The sequence below is a fragment of the Protopterus annectens genome, chromosome 2.part0 (assembly GCF_019279795.1).
Source record: "Protopterus annectens isolate FY-2018-M chromosome 2.part0, PAN1.0, whole genome shotgun sequence".
Taxonomy (NCBI): Eukaryota; Metazoa; Chordata; order Ceratodontiformes; family Protopteridae; genus Protopterus; species Protopterus annectens.
The window spans coordinates 858,437,496-858,456,501 of record NC_056728.1 but is presented as its reverse complement, the minus strand read 5'-3'; the positions used below and the strand labels follow the sequence as shown (position 1 = coordinate 858,456,501).

The 19,006-nt window shown below is 41.6% G+C and overlaps 1 protein-coding gene across 3 annotated transcripts in view; it reads right to left on the bottom strand.

Annotated features, from left to right (window-relative positions):
• The window catches only part of RCL1 (RNA terminal phosphate cyclase like 1), a 506,457-nt gene that overhangs the window by 186,250 nt on the left and 301,201 nt on the right, over positions 1-19,006 (bottom strand). For all 3 annotated transcript variants that reach the window (XM_044061124.1, XM_044061125.1, XM_044061126.1), the window contains exons 6-7: positions 12,333-12,458; positions 3,525-3,681 (exon numbers count right to left, since the gene is read on the bottom strand). In XM_044061124.1, the coding sequence (XP_043917059.1) occupies positions 3,525-3,681; positions 12,333-12,458 (283 nt within the window). The remainder of the gene's footprint in view (positions 1-3,524; positions 3,682-12,332; positions 12,459-19,006) is intronic.

The following is a 19,006-nucleotide window of genomic DNA, read 5'->3' as shown; positions in this document are numbered from 1 at the left end:
CTCTCATGGGAGAACCCACTACAGGGATGCCAACAAGAAGCTCTTTAAACAGGGCCCACCATGAGCCAGCTGTCCATAGTTGAACTCCTTTTCTCTTTAAAAGCTTTGGCCAACAAATCAAACCACCATAACAGCACTTCATAACAAAAATGTTGCTGCGCAGACTCTAGGCATTATGCCAGACATTATCCATCACATTTACTGACACCATCCAGATGCCCAACAGCAAGCAATGCAGGCAAGACCCTCCCGGAATGTCAATACCCACAAATTGATTTTTCAGATAAAATTACCAAAACTGATCTATCCAGGAAGAGAACACAGACTTCCACTCCTTTTTTAATCACAACAGGTGGGAACAGAATCCTTGGTTTCCCTTCAAAGGAGAGAGAACATCTACTGTCCTTCCATGAAGGCAGTCTAGGCTGCCCTAAAGAGCTCTGTGGAGAAATTATGTCTTTTGTGTACAGCCCCTTCTTGAGCGGGCTCAGAGAGCTCAAACATGTGACAACTGCAGAACACATCTAAAACACATTGGACATTGATGACAGTTCTACATGCTAGAACAAACTAGTCAACCCCTCACCTCTTTACGGGGCTGCCTTAGCAGTCAGGAATTTATTTGGTGCCACGTGAACAAAGTTGTGCAACACAGCATTCTTCTTGAAGGTTTGACTAGGCTATTGAGAAGGGCGTGGAGGGGGAATGAGTTTTTGTCATCAGATTATGATGGTTTTCCCTTGGTGGACCCCCACCACTAGTTCAGGCTGGGTTGTGGGAGGGGAGGTATTATAATTTTACTGCTTGCCATTGAAAAAATGGGAAAGAGTAAACTGTTGGCATTGCCTGTGTATGGATCCAACAAGAATGTAAGGATGTTCTTGGTGGTGCTCACACCACCTTTTCGTTCAAGTCTGACGTCTGTGACTTACACTGGCCAGCTGCAATAGCAAAGCTGATGAAAAGTCAGTGGCTTTCATAAATGAATTTCTCTATATTATGAAGGAATTTCAGTTTGCCAAGGCAACCACACATGGTCATACATTTCCATGTTAGTCTTTGCTCTGAAATATACAAATATGCTACATTTTAACAAAGTGTTCCACTTTTATCTATTTTTGGTTTTATGATTCTATATTATAATTTTCCAGTATTTTTTTGCAGTGCCTAGCTTTTAAGCATTTTAATACACTTGAACTTAGTTATGTGGAAGCCCACTATAGTCTCTGCAAAGAAAATCTTAAGATTCCTTCTACACACAAGGACAGAGAAGTTACTTTTACTGCCTGGTGCTCTAAATACTAGAATCTGGATTTCCTTGTCCAATGTTTTAACACTTTACCTCCAAGTCCTATACTGGACCAGTGAATTTCTACAGAAGTCTGCACAAGTATGCTTGGTCACAACTTTGCTCAAATCAGCTGAAGGAAAATTCATCCCCTGCACCTCTCACCAGTTCTAAAAAAAAGAATCCTGTGCACAGCCAAAAAGCATGGAGTTCTTTTATGATACACAAGCACCAGGCATCAAGTTGGTAGGAGATGACACCTCTATAATTGTTAGGTGACGGATGCATGAGGACTTGAAGCCAGCACTAGGACTACTGATGGCTTTGGATATGACTCCACACCAGACAGGTCCCAGCAGACAATTATCTCTTTAAAATGAAGGTCTGAAAAATAAGTGCTAATGTAGGAAGATCTGACAGACCCTCGTCTCTCTGGGCTAAAGGGATACTTGGAAAGAAAAGTCCTTGAGCTGCAACCAAGCAATTCAGAAGAGCTGTAAATGTGGTCCAGCTGATCAATTACATTAAATGTGGCACCTACATCTCCAACACAAGAGTAAGGGCTGCATCTCCTCTACACCCCTCTTCTTCTCCTGAAGCAGAAAATGGGTGCAAGCTCAAAAATGAACTTCCATCCAGCTCTGCCTTTGTAGTCTTCAGGAGGCATTCTTGGAGTCTTAGCTCTGGGCATGGAGACCTAGACCCATATGAGGAACCTTTAACTGTTGCCATATTCCTGACTTCGCAGGCTAACTTCCTCTCTCTACTGTCTGAGACCAGGCAGCACTTCATATTACAGATCTATGCTGTAAGAAACAATGCTGAACTGGAATGGAGGAAATAATTAAAGAGCAGGTACGTACTTCTACAGGTTGACCTATTAGATATTCCTCCTTGATGAATCTTTGGTTGCATAATGCTTCTCCACCTTTGGTATTTAACGTCATTACAATCCATGCATTTTGTAACGTCCATGTGCCTGGAAGCACACACTGGCACTCCAACAAGATATATTATACATTATTTAGACTCCATAACTTCTACTGTGATCCTAAGAAGGTCAAAACATTTCCATCTGTTCTCTCAATCTTCTTCTTTTGGCTTTTCCCGGTTAGGGGTAGCCACAGCGGATCATCTATCCGCTCATGATTGGCAGTGGAGTTTTACAGTGTCGAGTTGCCAGCCCGGCGCCCAACCTTCTGTTCTCTCAATACACCATCAAAATGCACGTCCTTTGCTAAGAAATGTTATTAACATCTGGGAATGAAGTTTAATTTTCAGGTCTCTCACAAAAAATGCTTTGGAATACTATTTTAAATTCCAACTCCTTCACTCCAGTGGACCTCTGGAGGTTTGTAATCTAACTTCCAATGACTGCATCCCGAGCTTTTTGACAAAAATCAAGTTACGTCCTCACATTTTAATCAAAAATCCATACCTCTGGAGTCACATGGGCGGCTTAAGAAAGCTAAATTGCAAACTATTCAGTACAAACAAATCCTTACCGTGGAAGTCTTGATTAGATTCCTGGTCTTGAAATAGATTTTACATGCCATAATAAACACGGTATACATTAATTATGTAACATTCTTAAACTTATAATATTCTCAGTACCCACTCATGCTGCTAACAGTATTTTGTTCATCTTCATTCATCTGTATGCCTTCTGTAGGAGGGTAGGCAGATCTGTCTGCATTATGTGGTTGTTTAGACAGTTATATAAATATGAAAATTGCGACAATATAAGTAAATAGCATAGGAAAAACAACCATCATCTCTCTAGCAGCACTAGATGGAATTCAGATAGCACAGTCGTGTTTGCTCATCAGGCAAGCTTTAAACCTGCCAATAGCCTGTATGCGGCATTGTTGAAGAATTACTAATGCAAATATGAATGAGCTAACATTATGACTCCTAGAGGCGTTGGTTGGATACAATTAACAAAAACACTTGGAGATAGCACTAGGCTGCAATGAGTTAATGTGCAGCTGGTCTCGTCAATTAACTATAGAACTGGTTTAAAAGGTTCAACAAATCCTAGTCACCCGGGCTGTGCCTGCAAATGGTCCACTGAGATTAGTGCACTACCCCAAGCAAACAAACAAAAATAAGCAGTACACAAATACCATTATGAACAAAGAAAAAAACATTAAACGCACAAACACATTTTACATTTACATAAAAGATGATCTTCAGTGGCATAACATGTACTGACTTATTATAGTTAATGGCTTACCCTGTAGATTTCCTCAAGTAGCAGTTTTGCACAGTCCCTTCCAAGATTCTCTGGCAGCACTGCTGGTCCCTTTCCCTGAGGATTAGAGACAAGCTCAGCACTAAGAAAACATCCAGCCGTGGTCTCAGCAACTAAAGACAGCCCAAAACCTGGGGATCTGTTAAAAAAAAATAATAAAGAAAATGCAGCAATGTCCTTTTACTTTCATGACGTCATCTCGTCTTCATTACTCTTTATAAAAGCACAATTCTGTGCATCTGACTGTGATTACATTTACTTACTCAATATCTGCAAACCAGGAATGTTGTCTCATTCAAATGGACAACTTTAAACTGGAAATTAGGCAAAAGGCAATACAGTAAGGTAAATACAAATGTGCTAGTAACAGACAGACAGACACACATACAACCTAGCAAGTGCATACTGCATACAAGTGTTACGTGAGTTACAATAACCCTGCACCTTCAGCATGACCCAGTCACAGCACAGATTCCCAAGCAGTGCCCTGAACTGTAAGACTCTCCCATGATACTGCATACAAGTGTTACGTGAGTTACAATAAACCTGCACCTTCAGCATGACCCAGTCACAGCACAGATTCCCAAGCAGTGCCCTGAACTGTAAGACTCGCCCATGATACTGCATACAAGTGTTACGTGAGTTACAATAACCCTGCACCTTCAGCATGACCCAGTCACAGCACAGATTCTCAAGCAGTGCCCTGAACTGTAAGACTCGCCCATGATACTGCATACAATTGTAACTCACGTAACACTTGTATGCAGTATCATGGGCGAGTCTTACAGTTCAGGGCACTGCATACAATTGTAACTCACGTAACACTTGTATGCAGTGCCCTGAACTGTAAGACTCGCCCATGATACTGCATACAAGTGTTACGTGAGTTACAATAACCCTGCACCTTCAGCATGACCCAGTCACAGCAAAGATTCCCAAGCAGTGCCCTGAACTGTAAGACTCTCCCATGAAACACTCATGATAAAACAGAGCTGAGGGTGAACACAGGAAAGGAAACCCTTAGTCAAGAGACAGCATTCAATATGCAACGTTCACAAACAGTATGAAAAGAAGATGAAGTAGCTGCCACACGTAGTCACTTGCTCTTTTAAAGAAGGTTAGAAACTACCATGGGTAACCCCTAAACTTGTCAGTAAAAAAAAAATTAAAAACTTAGCCACAGAGAAAGTGGCTCTTTGGATACATACAAAAGTGATAAAGGTGCTGCTCCCTGTATTAGGGAGCTGTTCTGTTGAGTAACTGCCCATAAACATCCATAATGTGACTGGAAGATGGAGAATGGTTCATGTACTGAACAGATTTAATTCTGGAAACAAATCCAAGGGTAGTCCTGAGGAAGGCTCAGTCATGAAACACCAAGCTTCATTAGCTGATAAGGTATGCAGCTGTAAAATTCTTCTGATACTACTAACTGTGATGGACATAGGTACTGTTCTCAAGTTTTACACTGCTGACACCAAATATGCCAGGAAAAGGGTCATGACATTGAATTCCTGCACTACTAACATCAAAGCAAGTAACACAGGGATGGGATGCTGTAAGTTGTATAAAATTTTCACTGTAACCAGCTACGGATGTTGGAGATATAATACAGAAAAGAATGGAGACTGTGAACTTATCTTTTGGTTCTCTTCAAAATTAGAACTGTTTAAAGTCAATATAGAGCAAGCAGTAAGGCAAACAGCTGGAAAGGCATGCCAATTTGAGAAAGAACACATGATATTCAGTTGGTGCCTTGAATGTGGGGACCTAATTCTATTAAATGGATTACTGCTGGTAGCAGAAAAATTGTATTGCCTGGAAACCGTATAAAGAGAATATACCACAGACAAAAGAAAGCTGCCACTACGAACAATACAAGGGACATGGAATAAAACAAACAGAAAAAAGGTTACATAACATCTGCAGAGTAATTAGACACTACTGGCTCGTAACATCTGCAGAGTAATTAGACACTACTGGCTCGTAACATCTGCAGAGTAATTAGACACTACTGGCTCGTAACATCTGCAGAGTAATTAGACACTACTGGCTCGTAACATCTGCAGAGTAATTAGACACTACTGGCTCAAGTTATTCAGCAATATTTTTATGCAGATTTAACGTGTGCTGGAGAGAGACAAAAGATGGGTGCCAAGGTTATACTGTGGAAGGAATCTGACAGAACAAATGGTATCTGGAACTGTCTATGCATATCCCACTGCCTAACTGTTAAAGCTTATGAACATACTACTATTAAGAGCAATGACCACAGTAGAGCAGCACACACAGGGAACAGTTATAGTATTAAAAATGTGCACCCCACACATGAAGATTGCACTGTATGCAAAAGTGAATTACAACTGGTTAAATACAGCTCCGTGTTTGTATTAACAGAAACGGACACAAAGTGTTACAGTTGCAAACACAAGCATGTGTGAGATTGCACATCACCCACTCACCTACAAATCTCTCTCAAAATGTTTACCTCCCTAGTGGTTGTACACTTTTCCTGTATTCCCACTAAACTGCCAGCAATGAGACCACTAATCTAATAGGAAGATCTGTATCTGGCCACACGCTTCCAGTGAGCCAACTAATACTGAATTATACAAGCGACTGCCCGGACAGTCTCCCTTCTAAAAGGGGCACTTACCCATCACTAGCAAATACATCAACCACAAGTTTTACAAATGAAATAAATTAAAAATCTTTACTTTTAAAAAGAAGCAACTACAAATACAAGACAATACTCCACCTGCACAAGGAAAAGGAAACTTTTTTCATACACACAGACTGATATGAGGAAAAAAATGCAAATGTATCTCACTACTCTTATTTCCAACTACTTACAGAAGACGACCGTTTCCTGATGAAAAAATCCAAAGCGTCTATAATCCATGATCCCTTGTCCCCCAACACCCCCCCCCCCCCATTCTCCACGAGTCAGAATTTCCCCAAGTCCAAATAACAGTCCCAGACAAAGAAAAAAGGAAAGTAGCAACTCTGGTCCATTACAATTCAAAGTTGCAGAGGCTGTCCAAACAGCAGTTGTAGAAAAAAGGACAGTAACAGCTCTGGTTCAGTACACTTCATGGAAGTTAGATTTTAAAATGAAAGCAGAGTACTACCATGACTTAACAGTAAACAAACAGAACCTTGAAAGCAGAAGAGCTTATTCAGAATTGCACACAAGAAATAGTGGCACTAAGCAAGTTCACAGTGGTTAGGTGCCATTGCTTTATCAGTTAAACAGTGCATAAATTAACTCATTTGCTGCTGTAAGCATTCCCGATGCATGTTTTTTGAGAAACCAGACAGATACTTAATTATATTAAACATACCAGGAACCCTGGCTGTCAATGGGATTTGTGAAATAAGGCTTTTAAGACCGAATAAAACAGAAAGACAAACATATTGGGAACCTAGTGGGTTGGCCAGCAAGCTACAAGACAAAGGAATCTTCCGGAGGTCTAGATGATAGATGCTGTTTAGGGGAAAAATGAAATAAGTGATGCAGAGCTCGCACAAAAAACTGGGTTGATTCCTGTTCAATTTTGAAAAGAAGACGACATGGAATTTGGGGAAACAGGTGGAAAGCACAAAGAAGGTCAACATTTGAAAGGGATGAGATAAGGTAATTCTAGACAGCTTAAAGGGAAAGGGAGGAATAAAAAAAAAACGTAAAATAGGGAAGCAGTAAGACCACCTGGATACCCCAATTCCTAGAACACTCTGGAAGGCAACATTCTTGCAACAGATCCACTGACTGGTGGTGGTGGAGGAATAGAAAATCCCAGCAGACACGGCCGTAGGAAGAACCATCTCTACCAGGAAGGTGGTGCTACTGACAGAGTCATCTCAACTCGTCACATTCCCTGTACAAATACTCATGCTTTCACGGATAGGAAACTGAAAGAAAAACAACAGTCGAGACCTGGGCCAACCCACTCTGTTTGCCCTCGTTGCACTCAGGCTCACTCTGCTCCCCAACCCTACATCCATTCCCACCCACTCACCCCCCACATAGACTAAACTTATACTCTATTTCCATTGACCACACCCCCTTTCTCCACCCAACTTCCTCCCATCCCCTCCAATCAACAATCACATGCTCTATACTTTAATCAACCAATCAATAATGACCTTTGCATAGTCCCCCTCCCAATCACTTGATTTACAGGTAATATATTTCTATAACCAACTTATTCCCCATAGGCTGCCACAATGGCTTTCTCCCAAAACTAAAATATTCTAACAGCTTCCTACCATTCCCATCCTCCTTTGCAACCTCTTATCAATGCACCCTCACACACAGAAACCCTACACTTACTATAACCTAACCCAAACCAATCACTCTGCCTACTCTTTCTGTATAACCCCAATCACTTTTTCTTCATTCTAACACTAACTTGCACAAAATTAATATACTCCAACTACACACATTCCCCTCTTGAAACTAAACCAAAAAACTACCTCCAATACAACCACTATAATTCTCTCAGATTACTCATTTTACACCCATCAGATGACATACATCCCAATCCTGGGCCTAACCTCAACTCCCCTCTCTCAGCTTCTCTCTCACACTCACTTAACCCCACCCCAGTACTACCTCTCAGACCCTCCCATCCACATCCACCAAAAATCTATCTATTCTATGAACATTCAAAGTATCATGAAAAAAATGGCTCCATTGCATGGCTGAATCTCCCTATACACCCCTGACATTCTCACCCTCTGAAACCTGGCTTAAGCCTCACATAGCTGACTTAAAATTTCTTCCCCTAGGCTATAACATTTTCTGGCAAGACAGACTTAAGAAAAAAGGTGGTGGCATTGCAATTCTATGCTCTAATTGGCTCTCCCTCCACCCTCTATCAATCACTCCTCCAAACGTCCACCTAGCTGAAGTTATCATTATTACCTGTAAGCTGAACAATCACAAGAAATTAGCAAGTGCTTCCATCTACATCCCCCCAGGCAACAACATCCCTATACTAGAACTCTTTCTCTCCTGGATATCTCAGACTGTCTCTTAGAAAACTGTTATCTTGGACAACATTAACACTGATTGGAATGTCCTGGATACTGATTCCTCTAACACCTCCATTAACCTTTATGGCTTCTCCCAGCTAATCTATACCCCTACCAGTCTTAATAAACACACAAGCTCTGGCTCCACTCTAGATTGGGTTCTCACCTTCAACCCCAATTCCTATCACAACCCCTCCCCATCCTATCTTCTAAGTGACCACAACCCACCTTCAAACGTACACACTCACCCCAACTACACAAATCTCAGCAATATAAAGACTGCCGTATGCTCTCAAACTTTAATCTAGACACTTTCAACCACTTGCTCTCTACAATTAACTGGGCTTTCCTCTATGACCTCCCCCTGGCATATAATATCCTTCTACCCCCTGGCCCACATCAGAGAAATAAGAATCAAAACCCATTCTGGCCCCTAGTAAACACAAGCCACTCATACTCTTATGAAAGAGAGCGGGTCTGTGGAAAAAATCTAAAACTTCCAGTGATCTTCATTCCTACAGAGTGCTTTGTAACTTAAACAAGGTCATCCCTGAAAGAAACTTTTTCCAAAAACCACTAAATAATCCACACTCCAACCTACAAAAATTCTGGCAAACTGTAAATAAGTTACTACCTCCTGGAAGCACCTCATCGCCAAATCCATTCTTCCACTGATACTGCTCCCTTTCTTAATTCCTTCTTCATTGACTATTGCTAATATAACCAAAAATTACACCATTACTTATCCCACTTCCCCTCCCGCCAACCCATACAACCTGTTTCTCTCAAAACCCACCCCCACAGCTTATATCAAATCACTTCTTAGCAAACTTAAAACATGCTCTCCATCAGCTGATAACAGTCCTCCTCAATTCCTAAAACTTGCTGCCAATTCTATCACCTACCCCATTCTCCATATCAATCAATAGGTCAATCAAGGAAAACAGTGTACCCAAAATCTGGAAGAAATACTGTGTCATACCCTTACATACAGGTGGCAACTCAAATGACCCCTCAAATTTCAGGCCAACTGCCATTCTATCTCCCCTGTCAAAAAATATTGAAAAGTGCATTCATAAATAGCTCCTTTATCACCTCCTGCTAGAAACCTCTTTACCCCTACACAGCATGGTTTTCGCTCAAATCACATTTTTCGCTCAAATCACAGTACAGCTACTGCTTCAATACCCTTCACTAATTCTATTGCAAAATCTCATGACAAGTTAATTTCCTGTTTGTTTATGGACCTCACTAAAGCTCTCAACACTGTTTCTCAGAGATTACTTCTATCCAAACTAGCTACCCTTACTCTCTCCAACTCTGCACTTTCTTGGTATTCCAGCTCTCTCTCCAGATTCCAGGCAGTTAAATGGCAATCTAAGTTTTCTCCTTTCTTACCAGTACAAACTGGGGTAGCCCCAAGGCTCCATCTTGGACCCCTACTATTTAATATCTTTACTAATGACCTACATTCTTTCTGTCCACTCTCTTCTGTTATACAATACACTGATTCCGCTATCATCTCCTCCTCCGATATCACTCCTCTTCAAACCCTCACCCACGAGACTCTGCAGTCAGTCAAAAAATGGCCAACTGCTACGGTTAACCCTAAGAAACCTAAACTTCTCTTATTCTTCCCCAAACCTCTTCACCATCATAAAGCTACATCATAACAACACTATCACCACTGCTGAACCTCACACTAAACTTCTAGAAGTTATTATCGATGACCAAAGAAAGTCCGATCTACATATTCAGAAGTGCATTAAAAAGACATCAAAAGTTAGGCCTGCTACACAGGCAAACAATTCCTCACAAGTGCTTCTAGCCTCTCTTGAACAAGCTTTCCTACTCCCCACCCTACTCTACACAGCACCTATTCTCACCAACATCCAACCCAATCTTCTGTCTAAACTGGAACTTGCATATAACAAAATTGCAAGATTTGCCACTAACCACCCCTATCGCTCTCATCACTGCCTCCCCTGATAAACCTGCAGTGGCTGGAATTCCATCATCAAATCCTTCTACCCCAGCTTCTCATAGCCCATTTTACTTTACATGAGCCCTCCCCTTGACCTTCTTTCTCTACCCTCATCCAGCCCTATACTCTCAACCAGGCTCTCTGTAACCCTCAACAGAATCTTCTGCAAGTTTATATGCCCAATAAAAATATTGTAAACTCCTCTATTCCAAACATTTGCCACTGAGTAGCTGTAAACTATCACCAAGTGTTAGAATGATCTCCAATCTTAACTCTTTCAAAACAACACTTAAGGATACTCTGTCCATCGTGGACATGCTTATGCAATGACCCAACTTTATCCACCTCCTCTCTAATACCATTGCAACAACCGTTTCTCCCACCTCTCTCTGACTCTTCTTCGAAAAAGTCAACAGTCATTAAATCTTACAGCTTCCAAAGCTGTAGTCCTGGAAACTGGTGTTTGCCTTGGTATTATCTACTGTATACATTCTATATTTATAAATTATTTGTTCTGTTTTGCAAACTTGACAGCAATTGCAGTATTCTTATTGTATGAAAGTCTGTTCTCTATGTTCAATTTATTGACCATTTCTAGCATGTCATACTGTTAGACATTGTAATTTTTATAAATTTAGTTTAGTTTATAAACTCCGCCATACGACTACTTTTGTTACTTGCATTATTTGGAGCTTTTCTCTTCGGGCCTCCGCTGAAAAAAGGCAGCTGCCCAATCAGACTAACTTGGTTAACAAATGTTAAATAAAGTAGCTCTCAAAAGGATTTTTGTAATGGTTTTGTTCAGATATACTTCTGTCTTGCTAATCTCTCTCTCTCTGGTGTGGTCCCACATGAATTGGCTGTGGGATTTCTTTGTTACTTAGGTTGAATCTTTTTAGGACCAACTCTAATGATACAATGGACATAAAGCTTTTCATATGCTGTGCAATTCAGCAAACTGTTAAAAACTCTAGATTATCCGAGGAAAGATTGTCAATTAAAAGGACATTTTCCAGGAAAAAAAAGGCTAACAACCTGAAAATGCTCTCTCAGAAAGGAGCTGCAGAAGCATGTAAAGTATTACAGTACACTAAATAAACAAGCTGTAGAGGTTGACAGCAACACAAAGGAAATAGGAACATATCAGACATAATTCCAACTTCCTCAGTTTGAAGCAGTAGAAAGAGGAGAGGTATTAACATCAAAAATGAAGGAGACTGATATTAAAGAAACCCTCATCTTGCCATAATACATGTCCTCTCCTTGGGTAGTTTCTAGTAGCTGCAAGGGAAGAGTAGGACTTTAGTCAAATACCCCTTTAAAGGCTCACTGATCAGCAGACAAAGGAGAAACAAAAACCAAGTGCAGCGAATATGGCAATAGCATAGGTTGGGAAGAATGAATGTGTTTATAACAAACTTGTTCTCACAGTAACATGGGCTGGCATTATAAAACATGACAAAAATGCAAGTGTAAAGCAGTATGACAGGAATCACCAATGGAAAAGTTCCAAGTGTCACTGTCACCAGAACCATCATCAGAAAATTAGAATGAGCAATGCACCCTGCAATACAAGCAAAGCTCTATACATAATACCACATTTAAGTTTGTATTCCTTTGCACTCTGGGGAGCTTGTGTCATGCTGACAAATGTCTAATTCAAAAGTCAAGAAGAGTACCAAAATACCAAAGCTGAAACTTCCTAAAGAAGGAAAATCTATAATAATAACAAAGTTCACTTTTTCAAGAAGCAAGGAATCATAACTTACTTTCCTGAGCTAACTCCCTTCATGTGGTCTGTGTAAATGTATACATCTGGCAGAAACTTGTTTAAGATACTTCTTGCAGAATCGGTTATTCTGTTACCTATCTGTGGAGACACTCTGACAGAGTATCTACATATACAGTTAAGGAAAAAAAAAATAGGCGAAAATGTAAATGATAAACAGTGTCCTACAAAAATGTAATTACACAAAGGAAACAAACTCAGACTACCACTGAAGCAAAAATATGATCACCTTTTTTTATCCACATCTGAAGCAATTAGCAAATGGCCAACACACTAACCTCAGATCTTTAAAATAAACATCACAGCTTGGATGTTATGCATTCACTGAGGCAAAAAATTTCAACCATTCATTCCACAAAAACAATGACCAACAAGGTTTTGTGATGTAAGCTAGCAGATAGTTACATTAGCAATCAACTATTTTATATTTAAAATGCCCCCAGAAAGTACAGTTGTGTACACTTACCATAAATGTAGATGTTCGAGTGTATTCACTGTTACAGTCATTACATTTGGGTAATCTTCTGGCAGGCTGCCCTCAGTCAGGCTGAATAACAAAGTCTTGGGTCCTGCGTCGGTTGCCGTCTCTTCTTCCATGACGTCAGGGGTATAAAACATGCAGCTGACGCCATTTACATCAGTTTTTCTTGCCCCAGATGTCAGGTGCCCCCCAAATGGGGAGCAAAAAAAAAAATATATATATATATATATATATATATATATATATATATATAAACTGTAAATATATAAATGCACTTTAGAAACATAAAATTTACCTTCAACTAAAAGCAAATACACCACAAAGGCTTTTAGAGTACAGCGAAGGAAAGAGAAGGTATAGAAAGAGGGTTGGCGGGTGGGTAATCTGGACTGCAACAGTGAATACACTCGAACATCTACATTTATGATACGTGTACACAACTGTACTATGTTCTTCGTGTTTCACTGTTGCAGTCGTCATATTTGGGTAGAATCCCAAAGCTATGGATGGGAGGATGGAACTAAACAGCATTAGGAGCAGCTATAAGGCCCTGCAGGACTACAGTGGCAAAGCCTGCCCTGGATTTAGAGAAGAGAGGTAAAATGATAATGCTTTGTGAACAGAGCTCCAAGTAGCAGCTTCTAGAATGTCTTTGGTTGGGACCCCTCTGAGAAAAGCTGATGAAGTAGAGGCAGCCCTGGTGGAATGGGATCTGATCTCCTTGGGCACAGGTTTACCATGGTGCAAATAGCAGAAACTAATGCAGTGGCTTATCCATTTAGAAATAGTCTGCTTTGATATAGCCTTCCCTTCTGATCCTGCAGCAAATGCTACCAGTAGTTGCTCAGACTTTCTTAGAGATTTTGTCCTGTTTAATCTTAGTTGTCTGTGGACATCCAGTGAATGCAGAATCCACTCCCCCTTGTTCTGCGGATTTGGGAAAAATGTTGGAAGGTGAATTGTCTGGTTAAGAGCCACACTGGATACCACCTTAGGCATAAAAGAAGGATTGGTCCCGAGGGCCACCCTGTCCAGGTAAAATATAATGAAAGGCTCCACTGCCAGGAGAGCCTGTAGTTCTGAAACTCTTCTTGCTGAAGTGGCTGCCAAAAGAAAAGCTGTCTTCCAAGATAGAAATTTTATATCCGCAGTAGCCGCTGGTTCAAAAGGAGGCAGGGTGAGTTTTTCCAGCACAAAATTGAGGTCCCATGCAGGAGTTGGTGTTCTCCTGGGAGTCCTTAAAATTTTGGCCCCTCCGATATACTGTTTAAGCAGTGGATGAGAAAAGAGGGGAGGGCTCTGTGTTGTAATGAGCCGAGATGGCAGAGGCATGAATTTTTATTGAAGAAAAAGATAGGCCCTTGTCAAGCATCTCAGTTAAGTATTGTAAAATCTGAGGAATATTGGGCTTTGCTGTGTCTATTCCTTGTGCTTGGTTCCAAGCACAGAATCTCTTCCATTTATCAGCATAAGATTTTCTAGTACTAGGCCTTCTGGCTTCCAAAATGACATCCATCACAGGTTTACTGAGAGATGTGGTTTGAATAATTAAATGATTAGCCATGCTGCAAGATTCAGAGTTTGGAGCTGAGTGTGCAGAATTTGACAGTTCTGCTGTGACAGTAGATGAGGTGTTTGAGGCAAGTACCACGGAGGAAGGTGTGAAAGATTCCTTAGAAACGGGTACCAGTGTTGGCGAGGCCAGTCCGAAGCAATTAGGATCATTTTTGTTTTTTCCTGTCTGACTTTTAGTAAGACCTTGGAGATTAGAGGCAGAGGGGGAAAGGCATAGACTGATAGGTTTTTCCAGCTGAAGGATAGAGCATCCACTTTCCATGCTTTTTTGTGATGAGTTCTTGTGCAGAACTTGTCCATCTGATAGTTTTGGGGAAGAGGCAAATAGATCTAGGTCTGGGCTCCCCCATTTCTGTGTTAACATGCTGAAGATTTATGGATCCAGTTTCCATTTGTGTGAGTCCATAAGATTTCTGCCTAGGTCGTCTGCCAGAGTATTTTGCTTTTCTGGCAGGAATTGAACTTGAAGATGTATTTGGTAAGTCAAGGCAGTGTTCCACAAGGCAATGGCTAGTCTGCAAAGGGGGTAAGAATGTGTACCCCCCTGCTTGTTTATGTACCACATAACTGTGGTGTTGTCCGTCTATCAGTAGTTGTCCTGGATGAAGTAAGTCCTTGAAGGCTGTCAGAGCATTCTGAACAGCTAGCATTTTTCTGGTTGATATGCATATGCATTTGGGTTGGGCTCCATTTGCCCTGAATACATCTCCCTGCCAGGTGGGCCCCCCCCCCCAAGCACAGTCTGATGCATCTGTAGTTAGGGTTTGGGTGGCAGGAGGTAGAGTGAATGACAGTCCCTTGTTTTGGTGACATGTCTCTGCCCACCAAAGAAACTCCCGTTGTAGGCAGGGAATGAGAGGAATCATTGTTTCCAGACTGTGATAATGTTGACTCCATAAACCCTTTAGGTACCACTGGAGTTTCCTCATATGCAGTCTCGCATATGGAATTAGTGGAATGCAGGATGCCATGAACTCCAAAGCCAGCACAATTTTGTCTTGCAGATAACTGAGTTTTTGTTGCCATTTGTTTGAAGTATGTTGTCAATTGCCTTGGTTTGTCTGGCGTGAGGTAAGCCATCTTGGCAGTTGTATTCAAGCTTGCACCCAGGAATGTAATTATTTGAGAGGGTACCAGTTGTGATTTCTTTTCATTTTTATGGTGTACCCTAGGCATGCTAGAAGCCTTTTTACAAATGCCAGATGTTGAAGAAGAGTGTCCTTGTCCTCTGCTTGAATGAGACAATCGTCCACATAAGCATAAATTTGAATGTTTCTTTGTCTGCAGAATGCAATTACTGGTGCCAGGCACTTTGTAAAGACCCTGGGCACAGTAGATAAGCCAAAGGACACTGCAGAGAACTGGTAATGCAAAAAACCTGCTTTGAAGCGGAGGTATCTTCTGAAGGATTCCCTTATTGGGATATGCAGGTATGCCTCTTTTAAGTCTAGAGTTACTAACCAAGCATTCTTGCCTAGCATAGGCAGTAGCTGTTGTAAAGTCAGCATTTTGAATTTTGGAATATCCAGGAACGTGTTCAGAATCGATAAGTCCAGTACTGGACGCCATGATTTGTCTTTTCTGGGTACCAGGAAAAGTCTTGAATAAAAACCTTGTCCTTTTTCCTTTTCTGGTACCGGCTAAATAGCCCCCATATCCATGAGGGACACTACTTGTTTCTGGGCCTCTGCTCACTGGTTTTGTGGCAGATCCAGCCATCCGTCTGGAACTGGCAAAGTATGGAAATGAAATCTGTACCCCTGGGATACTATGTTTAATACCCACTTGCCCTGGGTAATTAACTGCCAATTTTGAGCATGAAGTGCTAGCTTTCCCCCCAAGGGGGCTGCCAAAAGATAAGTGCTTGGAGATGGTAGAGGAAAGTCATTGAGACTGCTTACTGTAGGGTTGTGCTTTGTTTCCTCCAGATGTGGAGGTGGAGGCACCCCATTGCTTTGACCTGTAAGAACCCTGTGACTGATATCTGGAGCTTTTTGAGCACCTGGGTTTGCCCTGAGTGGTTCTGTTGGACACAGGAAAGGACCAATTTTTAGTAGGCCAGTGCCTACTGAACCTGGGTGGCTGCACTTGCAAGAAATCTTTTACAGTTTGCATAGATTTAGCTTTGTCTTCCATTTTCTTTAAAACCTCTTCTACCTTATTAGCAAACAGAGTATCATGCTGCAAAGGGGCATCCAACAATTTAGCTTTAACATGAACAGGCAGATTTTGCTCCTTGAGCCAGGCATGCCTTCTAATCACAGATCCAGTAACGGCGGCCCTACAAGAGGCCTCCAAGGAATCAAAACCACATTGCAAAGTATGCTTTCCAACCTGTTCTGATGAATACAATAAATCCTGTAACTCTATCTTCCACACAATCAGAAATCAACATCATTTTCTCTGTTTCAGTAAACTCATAACATGCTGTTGATATTTAAGCATATGAAACTGGCAGTTTAAAGCCCTGATTGCCAAGGTTGCAGACGTATAAACCTTCTTACCCCATCTATCCAGCGCCCTGGAATCTCTATCAGAAGGGGTAGGATTTTTGGCAGTAGAAGCCTTAACACCCTTGGGACCCTGAGAAATAGTCTCAGGATCAGCAGCAGGATTTTTGAAAATAAATTTGTGGGAGTCAGGAACCCTATAATATCTGTCTGGCTTACTAGGAGCCAGAGGCAGGGAATCAGGAGCCATGCTGGATTCTGAGAACACATCATCAGCAATATCTAATACAGGAGGTATAGCCAAAGGCCTATGCTGAGGAAGAAGGAAATCCCTACGCCTCTTTTTTGATTCAGAGAAGTCCTGACTCTCCCACTGAAAATGTTCCCTTAAAAGTATGTAAAGTCTCTCCAAAAGAGTAATCCTCAGGAGGAGATGCAAATGGGATGGATTCCTCTGCATCAGAATCCTCATAGGGTGGAATAGAAAATTCCTGTTCAGAAGAGGAATCGGAAGAAATGGAAACCTGATCTGAAGATTCATAATCAGTGCCTTGCCTAGGCCTCTTAGCAGGGGGGGGGGGGTTGGAACCCCTGATCAAGGTAATTAAATCCTCAGCCATTTTAATCATCTGTTTTATAGCATAGGGGCCTGAGCACATGGCTCATGCATCAGTTTTATTAGACATAGAAGTTGTTTTTGACCTTGTTTTTGTTGCCGGCGTCTGTTTAATGTAAAAATGTTGAGACCTGAAAACACCCTCAGAAGCCGGTGCCTGCTCAGCGGCATCCGCGGGTTCAATACTTTGTGAATCTCGCGGCATACTGGAATCCGAATGGGTCTCGGTAGAGTCCTGCGACGCAAAAGTAGCGGGTAACAGGGGCTGCGAAAGCTCCTCACTAAGTACCGGCGAACCGGCTTAGGAGAAGCTTCATCATCGTTTTTGGACCACGACGGTCTGTCTCTTTCCTTGTGTTTTTTGTAAACTCTGGTAGTCGGATGGCTAACCGAGGACATTTTAGGGTAGTTAAATATTGAAACAAAAATATACAGACGCTTAATAGTGCATTGGTTAAATTTAGCACAAAACCGACAGCAAGGCACGTTGTGATCAGGGCCTAGGCAAGGAATACAGTACAAATGAAAATCCCTATGAGGTATTTGCTTCCCACACGTAATGCAATTATTAACTTTTACTGACATCGGAAAGGAGCAAAAAAAAGTTTCCCCAACGGGGTACTTAGCTTTAGTTTGAAGACTTTGGTTCTGAAACTCGAATACGAAAATTTCAGGAGTCGGCCGACCGGCACTTGTGAACTGCTTCTGCTTCGGGCACCGCTTGACAAGAAAGACTTATGAAAATGGCATCGGATGCATGTTTTATACCCCTGACGACCTGATGTCATGGAAGAAGAGACAGCAACCGATGCAGGACCCAAGACTTTGTTATTCAGGCCGACTGAGGGAAACCTGCCAGCAGATTACCCAAATGCAATGACTGCAACAGTGAAACACGAAGAACATCCGGAGGGCTGGTTGGAAAGGAAAACTGCTACAAACTTAGCACACATTAATATCGACCACCACTTACAGGAATATGTGAAAGTGACTTTGTTCCAGGGATATTAAGAGATCATACCAACTCTGTGGCATTGAGGGACTGAGCCTGACCTCAACTCTGGTTTACTCAGAAGCTGATCCCTGAGGATTCAGCAAGGGGGAATGCTGGAGTGTCCATTTTTTCCAACTCACTCATCCCAGGAGGGAGAGGGCAGGGTTTATAGCCAAAGATGAGTAGTACTTGGTAGACACCAATGACACCTGTCCACAAGTGTGTGCACATTAGGAATCGGGTACAGAGTTCAAAAAAGTTCTGTGCATCATCAGAAAGGTGCCACAGCCAGGCCACCTATCTGCAACCTTCCCCAACTGCTTCATTAGCGCATCTCATGCGCATATCACCATAGTCAGAAGGGACAGGTCAGACAGGTGCAGCTGGTGTAGCAGAAAACCAAGAAGGAGCTTAAGAATACTTTGCTGGCAGTGGAAGCCAAAACAATTTAAAAAATTACACCAAGTCTGGCTCTAGGAAACATTTTTTTAGGATCAAAACAATGTCACTAATGTTTCAAACTTCATCTTCTTGTCAT